At 56.6% G+C, this 17,859-nt stretch overlaps 1 protein-coding gene across 4 annotated transcripts in view; it reads left to right on the top strand.

The window, feature by feature from the left end:
• Window positions 1–2,928, top strand: part of LOC144596354 (tectonic-3-like) — a 60,338-nt gene extending 57,410 nt beyond the window's left edge. For all 4 annotated transcript variants that reach the window (XM_078404611.1, XM_078404609.1, XM_078404610.1 and 1 more), the window contains 2 exons: window positions 256–393; window positions 1,498–2,928. In XM_078404611.1, coding sequence (XP_078260737.1) covers window positions 256–393; window positions 1,498–1,722 — 363 coding nt within the window. In that variant the 3' untranslated portion in view covers window positions 1,723–2,928. The remainder of the gene's footprint in view (window positions 1–255; window positions 394–1,497) is intronic.
• The last annotated feature ends 14,931 nt before the right edge of the window (window positions 2,929–17,859 follow it).

Genomic DNA, 17,859 nt, shown 5'->3' with positions numbered 1-17,859 from the left:
GTTTTGCTCTTCAACACTTCCTTACTACCTGTGACACCTCTTTCAGGGAACTGTGTACCTGCGCTCCAAGATCCCTCTGCGCTACAACAGTTCATGTCTACCTGTGACGCCACTTTCAGGGAACTGTGTACCTGCGCTCCAAGATCCCTCTGCTCTACAACTCTCCTTGTCTACCTGTGATGCCACTTTCAGGGGATGGTTTACCTGCACTCCTGATACCCCCCCTTGTGCCCATGTTGTGTTCCCTGTTTGCAGGATGTGAAATGCGAAACCATTTGCAATCTTGCTCTGAAGATGAATGTGCAGATCTTGTGGGCACATCTTGGTTCTGTCTCGAACCCACAATCCGCGATTCTCGGAGCCCGCTTCCAGTATCAGACCGAGGAAGTCCAGGTGTGTGAACAGTTCCTCCGGGAAGGAGAGGTTTCAAGAGATGGAGAGAGAGAGACAGAGAGCGAGAGAGAGACAGACAGAGAGAGAGAGAGAGAGAGAGAGAGAGAGAGAGGAGAGGGGAGCGAGAGAGAGAGAGAGGAGAGAGAGTGAGAGAGACAGAGAGAGAGTGTGGAGGGGAGAGAGAGAGACAGATATAGAGAGAGTGAGAGAGAGACGCACACAGAAGATGTGGAGAGGATGTTTCCACCAGTGGGAGAGTCCAGGACCAGAGGGCATGGCCTCAGAATTACAGGATGTTCCTTTGGGAAGATGAGGAGGAATTTCTTTAGCCAGAGGGCAGTGAATCTGTGGGATTCTTTGCCACAGACGGCGGTGGAGGCCAAGTCAGTGGATATATTTAAGGCAGAGATAGATAGATTCTTGATTAGTGCGGATGTCAGGGGTTATGGGGAGAAGGCAGGAGAATGGAGTTGGGAGGGAGAGATGATCAGCCATGATTGAATGGCGGAGTAGACTCGATGAGGCGAATGGGGAGGGAGAGGGAAAGGGGAAATTTAAAACTGAGGTGAGAAGAAACTTTTTCACCCAGAGAGTTGTGATTTTGTTGGGATTCTCTGCCACAGAGGACAGTGGAGGCCATTTCACTGGATGATTTTAAAAGAGAGTTAGATGGAGCTCTTGGGGCGAGTGGAATCAAGGGATTATGGAGAGAAGGCAGGCACGGGTTACTGATTGTGGATGATCAGCCATGATCACGATGAACGGCGGTGCTGGGGAGGGAGGGAGTGTGAGAATGTGGGGAAGGCATCATTCTAGGGGGAGACTGTTCTAGACAACACGGGAGAGGAGGTGGGGGCTGTGGAGAGACCTATGGATGTTACCTCATCAAACTAATCAGCCCTCTATTTCCCCCCTCTCTCCCCCCCACTACCTCCCCCCGCTGTCCCTCTTCCACCCTCTCTCGCTCCCCTCACTCTCGCTTCCCCTCACTCCCCCCTCTCACTCCCCCCTCTCTCCCTTCCCCCTCTCTCTCCCTTCCCGCTCTCCCTCTCCTCTCTCCCCCCTCTCTCCCTCCCTCTCTCTCCCCCGCTCTCTCCTCCACAGTGTGACCAGACTGAGATCGCCCTCCAGTCCTCTGCGACGTTTCTCGACGCCTCCCTCCCTCCTCTGCCTCCCCGCGAGACCCCCTCCCCCCAAGAAAAGTTACCCTTCGACATCTTCCTCCCCTTTCGGGGGCTGGACATGACGAGGGGAGCGTTGGGAGAGGCGGGGAGGGAGATGGGGAGTATTGGGATTATAATCATAGGAATCGTCATCAGTCGGCTTTGAAGCCGCTCTCTCTCTCCCCCCTCACTCTCCTCCACTTTCCTCCTTTCTCTCTCCCCCTCTCTCTCCATCTATCTTCCCCCTCTCTCCCTCCCCCTCTCTATCCTCCCTTTCTCCTCCTCCCTCTCCCTCCCCCCTCTCTGTCTCCCCCCTTCCCCTCTCTCACCCTCTCTCTCTCTCCCTCCCCCTCTCTCCCTCCCCCTCTCTATCCTCCCTTTCTCCTCCCTCTCCCTCCCCCTCTCTGTCTCCCCCTTCCCCTCTCTCACCCTCTCTCTCTCCCTCCCCCTCTCTCCCTCCCCCTCTCTATCCTCCCTTTCTCCTCCTCCCTCTCCCTCCCCCCTCTCTGTCTCCCCCCTTCCCCTCTCTCACCCTCTCTCTCTCTCCCTCCCCCTCTCTCCCTTCCCCTCTCTATCCTCCCTTTCTCCTCCTCCCTCTCCCTCCCCCCTCTCTGTCTCCCCCTTCCCCTCTCTCACCCTCTCTCTCTCTCCCTCCCCCTCTCTCTCTCTCCCCCTCCCCTCCCTCTCCCGCTCGCTCTCCCCCCTCCTCTCCCCCTCTCTCCTCGCCCTCTCCTTCCTTTCCTCCCTCTGAAACTTTCTCTAACCTTCCAAAACTTTCTCAAACTTTCACGCACACTCATTCCCTCCCTCTCCCCCTCCTTTTCGAACATAATATTAATTCTCTCTCCTCACGCTCTCCCCCTCTCAGTTTGGTTTAGTTTATTGTTATGTATATTGAGGTACAGTGGAAAGCCTTGTTGTTGCGTGCTCTCCAGTCAGCGGAAAGACTGTACATGATTACAATTGAGCTTCTCCCCCTCTCTCTCCCCCCTCCTCCCCTCTCCCTACCTCCCTCTCTCTCCCCCTCCCACTACCCCTTCTCTCTCCATCCCCTCCCTCTCTGTCCCCCCCTCTCTCTTTCCTCTCTCTCCCCCCTTCTCTCCCCTACTCTCTCTGTCCCCCTTCTCTCCCCTACTCTCTCTATCCTCCCTTCTCCCCACCTCTCTCTTCCTCCATTCTCTCCCCTACTCTCTCTGTCCCCCTTCTCTCTCACTCCCCCCCTCTCTCCCCTCGAGTCCAACACTAAGTTACTATAGGTCTCCTCAATGCACTGTTTCCACGAATCGTTGAAAATAAAAGTAAAGATTTATTTTCTTACATCCACTCCTCGCATCGGCCTCTGCCTGTTTCTAGACTGAAGAGTGGAGAGGGAGGGAGGGAGCGAGCGAGGAGGAGAGGGAGGGAGGGAGCGAGGGAGGGAGAGAGGGAGGGAGGAAGGGCAGACCTCCCAACCCTTTCCGCTTTCTTATTTCATTTCCGCCAAACACATGCCTTGCCCTGCCCCTCGCTGGCCCCTCCCCCCTCCAGCCTGGGCCCCTCCCCCGCCAGCCTGGGCCCCTCCCCCCGCCGGCCTGGGCCCCTCCCCAGCTAGCCTGGGCCCCTCCCCCCGCCGGCCTGGGCCCATCCCCCCGCCAGCCTGGGCCCCTCCCCCGCCAGCCTGGTCCCCTCCCCCCGCCGGCCTGGGCCCCTCCCCCGCCAGCCTGGGCCCCTCCCCCCGCTGGCCTGGGCCCCTCCCCCGCCAGCCTGGGCCCCTCCCCCCGTCGGCCTGGGCCTCTCCCCCCACCGGCCTTGGCATCTCGTCCCGCCGGCCTGGGCCCCTCGTCCCACCGGCCTGGGACCCTCGTCCCGCCGGCTTGGGCCTCTTGCCTCTCACTGCTCACTGGCCTCGCCTCACCCTGCCCCTTGCCTCGCCGCTCACTGGCCTCACCCTGCCCCTCGCCTCACCCTGCCCCTCGCCTCACCCTGCCCCTCGCCTCACCGCTCACTGGCCTCACCCTGCCCCTCGCCTCGCCGCTGATCAGTGCTGCGCGCACTGGGCACAGGTAAGTCGCTTTCGCCGCTAACGGGTCCACGGATTGGCAGCTTGAGGCCCATTGATGTTGAGAGGGAATGGGGTGGGTGGGGCAATGTAGGGGTGGGGACGGGGGTTGGGGGCGGCGGAGGAAGGGAGGGGATGGGGGTCAGGGGGGGAGTGCCCTGTAGTCCATGAACTACAGACTTAGAAAGAATAGTCGTTTTTCACACATGAATGTAGCGCAACGTGTGCACATTTGGCGTGGAAACTTTTTTTTTGCTGAAAAGTTGCGTTATGTGCCAGATTATGAATTTTAATGTAAAATTCTTCATTTTGGACATCAAAATTATGAATTTGTAAAATCAAATGTTGGGAGGTCTACCTGGTTATAATCGAGCCAATTACCGCGTGCCAGATAAGGTACATTATTTTTGTGCAAGGTAAACCAGCAAAGTCCGATCAAGGATGGTCTGAGATTTCCCCAAACAGGTAGATCGTAGTTCATCACTGTGAGGATGGTAACAGTTGCCTGATAACAGCTGGGAATCTGGTGGTGTGTGTTTTCACACTACTTTACCTTTTGCCTGAAAGGAGAGGGGAGTAGAGGGAATTATCAGGGTGCGACTTGTCCTTGATTATGTTGCTGGCCCTGCTGAGGCATCGTGAGGTATAAATGGAGTCAATAGAAGGGAGACAGAGGTTGGTTTGTGTGATGGTCTGGGCTGTATCCACGATTCGCTGCAATTTCTTGTGTTGGAAGGAGATGTTCCCAAACCAAGCCGTGATGCATCCTGGTAAAATTCATTCTATGGTGCATCTGTAAAGTTGCTGAGAGTTGTGGGGGACATGCCAAACTTCCTAAGCTTTCTTGGCCGTTACTCCAATATGGGTGTTTCAGGAAAAGTTGTTGGTGATGTTGACTCCTCGGAGTTTGGAGTTTTTTTAAACTATCTACTTTGGCACCGTCAATGCAAACTGGGGTATGTGGATTGCTTCGCCTCATCGAAACGAGCTTAGAAAGCATTCAGATCACCATGCAGGCTCGCACTATCACCCTATGTTGCCTGACCTTGCATTGCAGACAGTTATCTTATTCAGACCGTGCCACATTCTCCGTGTGTCTGAGTGATTATACTGCGACTCAAGTTTGTCCCGATATTGTCTCTTGGCATCCTTGATGGTTTTGCGGAGAGAGCAGGCCTTCTTGTACTGGTCTAACCGTTTAACGTGCGTGCAGCAGACATGGCCTTTAGCTGTGAATGTACCTGGCGGCACCTCCATGGTTGGGAAACACTCAGTTTGACTTTGCCTGCACACAATGGTCCACGCACTTGCTGATGAAGTCAGTCTTGGCAGTGCCGTACCCATTCAGGTTAGCTGCGGAAGCCCTGAATCTGGATCAGTCCACTGACTCAACGCAGTCACGTAAGATGTTATCCGTGTCCGTTGAACAGCATTTCACAACTCTCTACCGGATCCTCCTGGCACATTTTTTGATTGTAGGCAGGGAGCACAAGCACAGCTGGGTGATCAGATTTCCTTCGTTGGCCACGCCCAATTGAGCATTGGCCCCCTCTGTCCCCGTCCGTGACTATCTTAACCTAATCCAACAGTGGTCACTGGTCCCAAACGACTCCTCCACGAACACTTTATTCACTTGCCCTTCCCAATTTCCCAAGATCAAGATCACGTGTGGGGACAAATCCATATTACCAGATTCTGCTGCTCTGGTTTTGAGTGCCCCATCCCTCCCGCCTGGTTCCATTTGACACCTTCCAGCTTCTGTCCCACAATCGATTTTCTTCCCCTCCACATCCCGCTCTATTTCTTATTCTGTTGTACACTAGCAATCTGTCATGTTCCCACTCAGTCCTGATGTTGGCTCTTGAGCTGAAAGGCTGACTTGCACCTTTTGCTTTGCTGTTGTGGTTTGACTCATTCAGTTATTCCAGCAATCAGTTTATGTTCTCTTACAAGGTTGACTGTGCTGAAGATAATATGGGCATTTTAACGTTTTTAATATATGTGTGTGGTGGTGCCCGGGGATTAGGCCACTCTCTGGGTCATCCCCCTCAGCATTGAGTGGACAGGGCTGGGGAGGGGTGTGGAGCTACGGGGTTTGCCTGAAGGGGCTAGAGTTTACTATCGTGCGGGAGACTGAAGAGAGTGGATGTTCTGATGCTATATTAAAGTTACTGTTAATCCTTACCTGGCGTCTTGCCTGATTGCTGCTGTACATGTGTATATATATATATACATGTGTATATATATATATATATATATATATACACATGTAGTGGGTCTGGACGCAGCAGGAACTTTAACTTAGTGTATATATATATATATGTGTATATATACTAGACCAAGTGGACCTGTTGGGCCCATTCCTCGTAGAGGGGGCAGACGGAAGGGGAGACGGTGTCAGTGAGTGAGCCCTGGAACCAAAGCCTCTCCTGTATTGGTGTAGAACTCTCAACCCCCCCCCCACTCAATCGCTCTTATCCCCCCCTTCCCCCCACTGACTCACTCTATCCCCCCTACCCCACATCCACCTGCACCTCCCCTGCCCACTCCCCCCAGCCCTGCCTCCACCCTCCCCACCCCTATTCCCCCATCACCCTCACCTCCCTCCCCTCTCCCCACTCTTCCCAACCCAATCTTCCCTCCTCCCCACCCCCACACTTCCCTCCTCCCCACACCATTCTGCCTCCCCAGCACTACTCTCCCCCCCACCTCCACTCTTTACTCCCCCATCCCCCCACTCTCTCTTTCCCCACCCTCCCACTCTCTCCTCCCCCACTCTCCCCCATGCCCACTTTCTCCACAACCCCCCTTTTCCCCCCACCCCCCTTTTCCGCCCACCCCCACTCTCTCCACCCCTCCCCCCATTCTCCCTTCTTCCCCACCCTCCTGTCCCCCTCCCCCCACCCCCTCTCTCATCCCCCCCACCATGCACCCCAGCCCCACAGTGCCCCTCCCCCCCACCCCCTCTCTCATCCCCCCCACCATGCACCCCATCCCCACAGTGCCCCTTCCCATCACCCCTCCTGCTCCCCACCCCCACTCTCCCCATCCACAAGCTCCCCATCCCCACTCTTCCCTCCTCCCTACCTCAGCCTGCCATCCTCCCCAGCTCCACTCCCCCCACCCCCACTCTCTCCGCCCCCCACCCTCCCCCTCCACACCCTCCCCCTCACTCCTCCCCTACCCCCACTCTCCTCACCCCACGCTCTCCCCCTCACTCTCTCCTCCCCACTCACTCTACCCCACCTCCCTTTCCCCACCACCCCTTACTTCCCCCCTCACTCCCACTCTCTCCTCCCCCCACCCCCTCCTCCCCTCCTACGTCCAACCGGTCCACCCACTCCCTCTCCCGCTATCTCCTCTCCCTCCCCCTGTCCGCCTCCCCCTTTCCCTCTCTCTCTCTCTCGCTCCCTCCCTCCTTCCCCATCTCTCTCTCCCCTCCCCCTCTACCTCTTTCTCTCTCCCCCCCTTTCTCTCTCCCCCTTTCTCTCCACCCCCCCTTTCTCTCCACCCTCCTTTCTCTCCACCCCCCCCCCTCTCTCACTCTCCAGCCGCCTCTCCCACCTCGGAGAGACCGCCGCGAGACCTCGGATACATCAACGTCTATCAAAGTGTCACAAGCTGAGGAACCTCCAGCCATCTATTTATTGTTCAGACCCAGTAGAAGCACTGGAATCCCTTGTCATCGGGGAGGGATGGGGTTTAGTAGGGTGGGGGGGGGGGGGGGGGGGGTAGGGTGGAGGGGTGCTAACTTTGGAAATAAACAGGTGAAACAGAATCTGCTGAAGTGTCAGTGTCTGGTCGGTGAGGTCGATCTTAGGGTCTGATCGCAATGAAGCCCGGCTTCGGGGAGATAACAAGAGATGGACCACCCTCCGGAGGGAGTTGGGACAATGGTCTCTGGAGGTAGGGGTCACCGGACAGACCAGTCACTGGGGTCCCAGCACTGAGCCTTGCGATACCCCACTAGTCACTGCCTGCCATTCTGAAAAGGACCCGTTTATTCCTACTCTTTGCTTCCTGTCTGCCAGCCAGTTCTCTATCCACATCAATACTGAACCCACAATACCGTGTGCATTAAGTTTGCATACTAATCTTTTATGTGGGACCTTGTCGAAAGCATTCTGGAAGTCCAGATATAACACATCCACTGGTTCTCCCATATCCACTCTACTAGTTACATCCTCAAAAAATTCTATAAGATTCGTCAGACATGATTTACCTTTCATAAATCCATGCTGACTTTGTCCAATGATTTCACCACTTTCCAAATGTGCTGCTATCCCATCTTTAATAACTGACTCTAGCATTTTCCCCATGACCGATGTTAGACTAACTGGTCTGTAATTCCCCGTTTTCTCGCTCCCTCCCTTTTTGAAAAGTGGGGTTACATTAGCTACCCTCCAATCCTCGGGAACTACTCCAGAATCCAAAGAGTTTTGAAAAATTATCACTAATGCATCCACTATTTCTGGGGCTACCTCCTTAAGCACTCTGGGATGCAGCCTATCTGGCCTTGGGGATTTATTGGTCTTTAATCCATTCAATTTACCTAACACCACTTCCCGACTAACCTGGATTTCACTCAGTTCCTCCCTCTCATTTGACCCCCGGTCCCCTGCTATTTCCGGCGGATTATTTATGTCTTCCTTAGTGAAGACAGAACCAAAGTAGTTATTCAATTGGTCTGCCATTTCATTGTTCCCCATGATCAATTCACCTGTTTCTGACTGCAAGGGACCTACATTTGTTTTAACTCCCACCGTTTGGTAATCCACTGCACTACAGGCCCGTCTGATATGTGGACAACACTCTCAAATTGTGATCTGGTGTGGATTGGAATCATGACGTATAAAATTCCCCAAAGAGCTGATCCTATCTCTGTCTCCAATGCTTGGAAACCTTTTTGGAAAGGGTGTAGACAAGATTTATGAGGATATTGCCAGGAATTGTTGTTGCTGCCAAGTCAAATCAGGACTTTGTCCACATATCAGACGGGCCTGCAGTGCAGCGGATCACCACGCGGTGGGAGTGTTGAGCACAAATTGGAGCGACCTGTTTATGAATTCACTGCATATTGAGTGCGGTCGACAAATTAGATATTATTGTGCTCTTTCCTGCAAAATTGTTCTTTATTGCTCTGTGACCAGTTTCCTTTCCCTGTAGTTCACCCATTGCCCAGATGCCAAAATTTGTAAAAACCCTGAAATTAGGGAAGATTTGGGATGAAAATCAAGTAGCGGCACGGTAGCGCAGCGGTAGAATTGCTGCTTTACAGCGAATGCAGCGCCGGAGACTCAGGTTCGATCCTGACTACGGGTGCTGCACTGTACGGAGTTTGTACGTTCTCCCCGTGACCTGCGTGGGTTTTCTCCGAGATCTTCGGTTTCCTCCCACACCCCAAAGACGTACAGGTATGTAGGTTAATTGGCTGGGTAAATGTAAAAAATTGTCCCTAGTGGGTGTAGGATAGTGTTAATGTACGGGGATCGCTGGGCGGCACGGACTTGGTGGGCCGAAAAGGCCTGTTTCCGGCTGTATATATATGATATGATGTGATAAGTAGGTGCTGGTTTACAAAAAAAGACAGTGCTGGAGCAATTCAGCGGGTCAAGCAGCATCTGTGGAGAACATGGATAGGTGACGTTTCACAGAGTGCTGGAGTAACTCAACGGGTCAGGCAGCATCTGTGGAGAACATGGATAGGTGACGTTTCACAGAGTGCTGGAGTAACTCAGCGGGTCAGGCAGCATCTGTGGGGAACATGGATAGGTGACGTTTCACAGAGTGCTGGAGTAACTCAGCGGGTCAGGCAGCATCTGTGGAGAACATGGACAGATGACGTTTCATAGAGTGCTGGAGTAACTCAGCGGGTCAGGCAGCATCTGTGGAGAACATGGATAGGTGACGTTTCACAGAGTGCTGGAGTAACTCAGCGGGTCAGGCAGCATCTGTGGAGAACATGGACAGGTGACGTTTCAGCTTGGAAGCCTTCAGACTGGAGTAGTGGGAGAAGGTTGGAAAAGGGAAATGGAGCAAAGCTTGGCAAGTGATGAGTGGATACAGGTGAGGGGGATGATGGGCAGATGGTGGAGTAAATGACAAATGCTAGAGGTGAAAAGGTGACAACACTTCAGAGGTGTGAAATGTAAAGCTATCCAGGTGTAATAGATGGGTATCCGGGTGTAATGGGATGGGTATCCAGGTGTAGTGGGATGGGTATCCAGGTGTAATGGGACGGGTATCCAGGTGTAATGGGACGGGTATCCAGGTGTAATGGGACGGGTATCCAGGTGTAATGGGATGGGTATCCAGGTGTAGTGGGATGGGTATCCAGGTGTAGTGGGATGGGTATCCAGGTGTAATGGGATGGGTATCCAGGTGTAATGGGACGGGTATCCAGGTGTAATGGGATGGGTATCCAGGTGTAGTGGGATGGGTATCCAGGTGTAATGGGATGGGTATCCACGTGTAATGGGGCAGGTGGGGATAAAAGGGAATGAGACTTGGAGATGGGGATGAGCGTAATGAAGGGAAACCCCCTCGTTCCCTACACTCCCCATCCTGGTGTTCTCCTCCCTCAACACTCCAGTCACCTACTCCTTTCCCCTCACCTGTACACTCATCACTGTCCCACATTCCCCTCGTTCCCAGATTCCTCTCTCTGGCTTTGCACATCAAACCTCTTCTTGTCTGACACTTGTCTCCTCTTCACCTCTAGCCTTTGTTACAACTCCCCTATCTGCTAATCAATTGTATCCAGCATTGCTCACCAGGCTTTATCTTGCTCCCATCTCTTTCCAGCTTTCTCCCAACTCCATCAGTCTGATGAAAGGTCCTGATTTGAAACATCATCTGTCCATTCCATTGCAGTCAGGCAGATGGTGCCTGACCCACTGAGTATCTCCAGCCTAGTTATTCCTTGGTTAAAGTTATCCTAGGGAAAGTGAGTTTAATAGTCATGGCTCTTAAGTCTTATTTCAATTTACTAATCCTGTCCTTCCATTCACCCCACTGTAGTTCTTTAGAGTTGGGCTAAATCTATATTTGATTTGGCAAGTGTCTGTGTTGCTGCAATATGTTTGCTTTCTGCTTTCATCCTCTGAATAACGTGTTTATTTTCACCCAGGATCTCCAAGTACTGGACCTGTGTCTGCTGGGGTTGACCTGTGCTGCTGGGAGTGTCTGCTGGGGTTGACCTGTGCTGCTGGGAGTGTCTGCTGGGGTTGACCTGTGCTGCTGGGATTGACCTGTGCTGCTGGGGGGGGGTGGGGGGTTGACCTGCGCTGCTGGGGTTGGCCTGTGCTGCTCGGGTTGACCTGTGCTGCTGGGGTTGGCCTGTGCTGCTCGGGTTGACCTGTGCTGCTGGGGTTGGCCTGTGCTGCTCGGGTTGACCTGTGCTGCTGGGGTTGACCTGTGCTGCTGGGCAGACACTTGTCTGCTGGGGTCAGACGGTCTCTTCCCATTCTGCCAAATGCTGGCGTAAGATGGAATAAACTTCTTCCCCATTGCTATTCTCCTGATACAAATCTCATTTAATTCAGTGTTTTTTATCGGTTAAAGTATTGTCTGTTCTGTTACAGTTGGGTTTTCTCTATCTTGAGCTGCTGCACGCCCTGTAATGTTCCTGCAACCTTATCCTGTCTATCTGGATGTGATCTTCATGGAGATGGTGTGAAAGTAAGGCCCCTATCTCAACCCCTCCTTTGGTTTCAGTGGGGTAAGTCTTTGAAAGATTAACAATGGGTTCCCTATTTTTGGTCAAGGTTTTATAATTCAAGATGCTGGATCTTCAGCAATAAAAACAATGTTGGAGGAACTCAATGGGTTAGGCAGCATCGGCAGGAAATGGACAGATGTGCTGCGTCAGGAGCCTTCAGACTGGAGTGGGGCTGGAATAAAGCTGGAAAGGTAAGGTGGGGTGGGCAAAGCCTGGCAAATGATGGACAGATACAGATGAGGGTGTACTTGGTAGATGGGTGGAGTACGTGAAGACTAGAGATGAAAAGGTGACAATGTGTTGGATAAGCAGAGGAGTGAAATGTAAGCCAGAGGGATGTTTGTGGGTGCAATGCGAAAGAGGGATGAAAGAAATGTGACACACAGATGGGAGATGAGTGTACTGAGGAAGGGAAACCTCCCTCTTTCCCTGCACCCCCACCCTGGGGTGCCCTCTTCTCCCACCACCCCAGTCACTCTGCTCCTCTCCCTTCCTCTCTGTCTGCTCCTCTCCCATCCCCAAGCCCTGTACTTTCCCCTTCCACCCGTACCCCTCTATCCCCACATCTCCCATCCCCAAGTCCCATACTGCCCCTTTCCCCTTCCACCCCCACTCCTCCAGCATTAAGGGCCTGTCCCAGTTCCGTGATATTTAAGGCGACAGCAGGCGACTAGGCTGTGGCCACACATACGCCGGTGTGTCGCGGTGTGTCGCTGTGTGTGGCTGTGTGTCGCTGTGTGTGGCTGTGTGTCGCTGTGTGTGGCTGTGTGTCGCTGTGTGTCGCTGTGTGTCGCTGTGTGTCGCTGTGTGTCGGGGTGTGTCGCTGTGTGTCGCTGTGTGTGGCTGTGTGTGGCGGGGTGTGTCGGGGTGTGTCGCTGTGTGTGGCTGTGTGTCGGGGTGTGTGGCTGTGTGTCGCTGTGTGTCGGGGTGTGTGGCTGTGTGTCGCTGTGTGTCGGGGTGTGTCGCTGTGTGTCGGGGTGTGTCGCTGTGTGTCGGGGTGTCGCTGTGTGTCGCGGTGTGTCGCTGTGTGTCGCGGTGTGTCGCTGTGTGTCGCGGTGTGTCGCTGTGTGTCGCGGTGTGTCGCTGTGTGTCGCTGTGTGTCGCGGTGTGTCGCGGTGTGTCGCTGTGTGTCGCTGTGTGTGGCTGTGTGTCGCGGTGTGTCGCGGTGTGTCGCGGTGTGTCGGGGTGTGTCGCTGTGTGTCGCTGTGTGTCGCTGTGTGTCGCGGGGTGTCGCGGTGTGTCGCTGTGTGTCGCTGTGTGTCGCTGTGTGTCGCTGTGTGTCGCTGTGTGTCGCTGTGTGTCGCTGTGTGTCGCTGTGTGTCGGGGTGTGTCGGGGTGTGTCGCTGTGTGTCGCTGTGTGTCGCTGTGTGTCGCTGTGTGTCGCGGTGTGTCGTGGGGTGTCGCTGTGTGTCGGGGTGTGTCGCGGTGTGTCGCTGTGTGTCGCTGTGTGTCGCGGTGTCGCTGTGTGTCGCTGTGTGTCGCTGTGTGTCGGGGTGTGTCGCTGTGTGTCGCTGTGTGTCGCGGTGTGTGTCGCTGTGTGTCGGGGTGTGTCGCTGTGTGTCGCTGTGTGTCGGGGTGTGTGGCGGTGTATCGCTGTGTGTCGCTGTGTGTCGCGGTGTGTCGCTGTGTGTCGCTGTGTGTCGGGGTGTGTCGCGGTGTGTCGCGGTGTGTCGGGGTGTGTCGCTGTGTGTCGCTGTGTGTCGCTGTGTGTCGCGGGGTGTCGCGGTGTGTCGCTGTGTGTCGCTGTGTGGCGGTGTATCGCTGTGTGTCGCTGTGTGTCGCGGTGTGTCGCTGTGTGTCGCTGTGTGTCGGGGTGTGTCGGGGTGTCGCTGTGTGTCGGGGTGTGTCGCTGTGTGTCGCTGTGTGTCGCTGTGTGTCGCTGTGTGTCGGGGTGTGTCGGGGTGTCGCTGTGTGTCGCGGTGTGTCGGGGTGTGTGGCTGTGTGTCGTGGTGTGTCGCTGTGTGTCGCTGTGTGTCGGGGTGTGTCGGGGTGTCGCTGTGTGTCGCTGTGTGTCGCTGTGTGTGGCTGTGTGTCGCTGTGTGTCGCGGTGTGTCGCTGTGTGTCGCTGTGTGTCGCGGTGTGTCGCTGTGTGTCGGGGTGTCGCTGTGTGTCGCTGTGTGTGGCTGTGTGTCGCTGTGTGTGGCTGTGTGTGGCTGTGTGTCGCTGTGTGTGGCTGTGTGTCGCGGTGTGTCGCTGTGTGTCGCTGTGTGTCGCGGTGTGTCGCTGTGTGTCGCGGGGTGTGTGGCGGTGTGTCGCGGTGTGTGGCTGTGTGTCGCTGTGTGTCGCTGTGTGTCGCTGTGTGTGGCTGTGTGTCGCTGTGTGTCGCTGTGTGTCGCTGTGTGTCGCTGTGTGTCGGGGTGTGTCGCTGTGTGTCGCTGTGTGTGGCTGTGTGTGGCGGGGTGTGTCGGGGTGTGTCGCTGTGTGTGGCTGTGTGTCGGGGTGTGTGGCTGTGTGTCGCTGTGTGTCGGGGTGTGTGGCTGTGTGTCGCTGTGTGTCGGGGTGTGTGGCTGTGTGTCGCTGTGTGTCGGGGTGTGTCGCTGTGTGTCGGGGTGTGTCGCTGTGTGTCGGGGTGTCGCTGTGTGTCGCGGTGTGTCGCTGTGTGTCGCTGTGTGTCGCTGTGTGTCGCGGTGTGTCGCTGTGTGTCGCTGTGTGTCGCTGTGTGTCGCTGTGTGTCGCGGTGTGTCGCTGTGTGTCGCTGTGTGTCGCTGTGTGTCGCTGTGTGTCGGGGTGTGTCGGGGTGTGTCGCTGTGTGTCGCTGTGTGTCGCTGTGTGTCGCTGTGTGTCGCGGTGTGTCGTGGGGTGTCGCTGTGTGTCGGGGTGTGTCGCGGTGTGTCGCTGTGTGTCGCTGTGTGTCGCGGTGTCGCTGTGTGTCGCTGTGTGTCGCTGTGTGTCGGGGTGTGTCGCTGTGTGTCGCTGTGTGTCGCGGTGTGTGTCGCTGTGTGTCGGGGTGTGTCGCTGTGTGTCGGGGTGTGTCGCTGTGTGTCGCTGTGTGTCGCTGTGTGTCGCTGTGTGTGTGGCGGTGTATCGCTGTGTGTCGCTGTGTGTCGCGGTGTGTCGCTGTGTGTCGCTGTGTGTCGGGGTGTGTCGGGGTGTCGCTGTGTGTCGCGGTGTGTCGGGGTGTGTGGCTGTGTGTCGTGGTGTGTCGCTGTGTGTCGCTGTGTGTCGGGGTGTGTCGGGGTGTCGCTGTGTGTCGCTGTGTGTCGCTGTGTGTGGCTGTGTGTCGCTGTGTGTCGCGGTGTGTCGCTGTGTGTCGCTGTGTGTCGCGGTGTGTCGCTGTGTGTCGGGGTGTCGCTGTGTGTCGCTGTGTGTGGCTGTGTGTCGCTGTGTGTGGCTGTGTGTGGCTGTGTGTGGCTGTGTGTCGCTGTGTGTCGCTGTGTGTCGCTGTGTGTGGCTGTGTGTCGCTGTGTGTCGCTGTGTGTGGCTGTGTGTGGGGGTGTGTCGCTGTGTGTCGGGGTGTGTCGCTGTGTGTCGCTGTGTGTCGCTGTGTGTCGCTGTGTGTCGCTGTGTGTCGCTGTGTGTCGCTGTGTGTCGCGGTGTGTCGCGGTGTGTCGCTGTGTGTGGCTGTGTGTCGCTGGGTGTGGCTGTGTGTCGCTGGGTGTCGCTGTGTGTCGCGGTGTGTCGGGGTGTCGCTGTGTGTCGGGGTGTGTCGCTGTGTGTCGCTGTGTGTCGCTGTGTGTCGCTGTGTGTCGCTGTGTGTCGCTGTGTGTCGGGGTGTGTCGCTGTGTGTCGCGGTGTGTCGCTGTGTGTCGGGGTGTGTCGCTGTGTGTCGCTGTGTGTCGCTGTGTGTCGCTGTGTGTCGCTGTGTGTCGCTGTGTGTCGCTGTGTGTCGCGGGGTGTCGCTGTGTGTCGCGGGGTGTGTCGGGGTGTGTCGGGGTGTGTCAGGGTGTGTCGCTGTGTGTCGCGGTGTGTCGCTGTGTGTCGCTGTGTGTCGCTGTGTGTCGCTGTGTGTCGCTGTGTGTCGCGGTGTGTCGCTGTGTGTCGGGGTGTGTCGCTGTGTGTCGCTGTGTGTCGCTGTGTGTCGCTGTGTGTCGCTGTGTGTCGCTGTGTGTCGCTGTGTGTCGCTGTGTGTCGCTGTGTGTCGGGGTGTGTCGCTGTGTGTCGCTGTGTGTCGCTGTGTGTCGCGGGGTGTCGCTGTGTGTGGCTGTGTGTCGGGGTGTCGCTGTGTGTCGGGGTGTGTCGCGGTGTGTCGCTGTGTGTCGCTGTGTATCGCTGTGTGTCGCGGTGTGTCGCTGTGTGTCGGGGTGTGTCGCTGTGTGTCGCTGTGTGTCGGGGTGTGTCGCTGTGTGTCGCTGTGTGTCGCTGTGTGTCGGGGTGTGTCGCTGTGTGTCGCTGTGTGTCGCTGTGTGTCGGGGTGTGTCGCTGTGTGTCGGGGTGTGTCGCTGTGTGTCGGGGTGTGTCGCTGTGTGTCGCGGTGTGTCGCGGTGTGTCGCTGTGTGTCGCGGGGTGTCGGGGTGTGTCGCTGTGTGTGGCTGTGTGTCGCGGGGTGTCGCTGTGTGTCGGGGTGTCGGGGTGTGTCGCTGTGTGTCGGGGTGTGTCGGGGTGTGTCGCTGTGTGTCGCTGTGTGTCGCTGTGTGTCGCTGTGTGTCGCTGTGTGTCGCTGTGTGTCGGGGTGTGTCGCTGTGTGTCGGGGTGTGTCGCGGTGTGTCGCTGTGTGTCGCTGTGTGTCGCTGTGTGTCGGGGTGTGTCGCTGTGTGTCGCTGTGTGTGGCGGTGTGTCGCTGTGTGTCGCTGTGTGTGGCTGTGTGTCGCTGTGTGTCGCTGTGTGTGGCTGTGTGTCGGGGTGTGTCGCTGTGTGTCGCTGTGTGTCGCTGTGTGTCGCTGTGTGTGGCTGTGTGTCGCGGTGTGTGGCTGTGTGTCGCTGTGTGTCGCTGTGTGTCGGGGTGTGTCGCTGTGTGTCGCTGTGTGTCGCTGTGTGTGGCTGTGTGTGGCGGTGTGTGTCGGGGTGTGTCGCGGGGTGTGTCGCTGTGTGTCGCGGTGTGTCGCTGTGTGTCGCTGTGTGTCGCTGTGTGTCGCTGTGTGTCGCTGTGTGTCGCTGTGTGTCGGGGTGTGTCGCTGTGTGTCGCTGTGTGTCGCTGTGTGTCGCTGTGTGTCGCTGTGTGTCGCTGTGTGTCGCTGTGTGTCGCTGTGTGTCGGGGTGTGTCGCTGTGTGTCGGGGTGTGTCGCTGTGTGTCGCGGTGTGTCGCTGTGTGTCGCTGTGTGTCGCTGTGTGTCGCTGTGTGTGGCTGTGTGTCGCTGTGTGTCGCTGTGTGTCGCTGTGTGTCGCTGTGTGTGGCTGTGTGTCGCTGTGTGTCGGGGTGTGTCGCTGTGTGTCGCTGTGTGTCGCGGTGTGTCGCTGTGTGTCGCTGTGTGTCGCTGTGTGTGGCTGTGTGTCGCTGTGTGTCGCTGTGTGTCGCTGTGTGTGGCTGTGTGTCGCTGTGTGTGGCTGTGTGTGGCTGTGTGTCGCTGTGTGTCGCTGTGTGTGGCTGTGTGTCGCGGGGTGTCGCTGTGTGTGGCTGTGTGTCGGGGTGTCGCTGTGTGTCGGGGTGTGTCGCGGTGTGTCGCTGTGTGTCGCTGTGTATCGCTGTGTGTCGCGGTGTGTCGCTGTGTGTCGCTGTGTGTCGGGGTGTGTCGCTGTGTGTCGGGGTGTGTCGCTGTGTGTCGCTGTGTGTGGCTGTGTGTCGCTGTGTGTCGCTGTGTGTCGCTGTGTGTCGCTGTGTGTCGCTGTGTGTCGCTGTGTGTCGCTGTGTGTCGGGGTGTGTCGCTGTGTGTCGCTGTGTGTCGGGGTGTGTCGCTGTGTGTCGGGGTGTGTCGCTGTGTGTCGCTGTGTGTCGGGGTATGTCGCTGTGTGTCGCTGTGTGGCGGGGTGTCGCGGTGTGTTGCTGTGTGTCGCTGTGTGTCGCTGTGTGTCGCTGTGTGTCGCTGTGTGTCGCTGTGTGTCGGGGTGTGTCGCTGTGTGTCGGGGTGTGTCGCTGTGTGTCGCTGTGTGTCGGGGTATGTCGCTGTGTGTCGCTGTGTGGCGGGGTGTCGCGGTGTGTTGCTGTGTGTCGCTGTGTGTCGCTGTGTGTCGCTGTGTGTCGCTGTGTGTGGCTGTGTGTCGCTGTGTGGCGGGGTGTCGGGGTGTGTCGCTGTGTGTCGCGGTGTGTCGCGGTGTGTCGCTGTGTGTCGCGGTGTGTGGCTGTGTGTCGCTGTGTGTCGCTGTGTGTCGCTGTGTGTCGCTGTGTGTCGCTGTGTGTCGCTGTGTGTCGCTGTGTGTCGCTGTGTGTCGCTGTGTGTCGCTGTGTGTCGGTGTGTCGCTGTGTGTCGCTGTGTGTCGCTGTGTGTCGCTGTGTGTCGCGGTGTGTCGCGGTGTGTCGCTGTGTGTCGCTGTGTGTCGCTGTGTGTCGCTGTGTGTCGGGGTGTGTCGGGGTGTGTGTCGCTGTGTGTCGGGGTGTGTCGCTGTGTGTCGGGGTGTGTCGCTGTGTGTCGCTGTGTGTCGGGGTATGTCGCTGTGTGTCGGGGTGTTGCGGCGTGTCGCTGTGTGTGGCTGTGTGTCGCTGTGTGTCGCTGTGTGTCGCTGTGTGTCGCTGT

This window comes from Rhinoraja longicauda, chromosome 8 (genome assembly GCF_053455715.1).
Source record: "Rhinoraja longicauda isolate Sanriku21f chromosome 8, sRhiLon1.1, whole genome shotgun sequence".
Lineage (NCBI taxonomy): Eukaryota > Metazoa > Chordata > Chondrichthyes > Rajiformes > Arhynchobatidae > Rhinoraja > Rhinoraja longicauda.
Note: the sequence above shows the minus strand (reverse complement) of the source record. Positions and strands in the feature narration are given on the sequence as shown.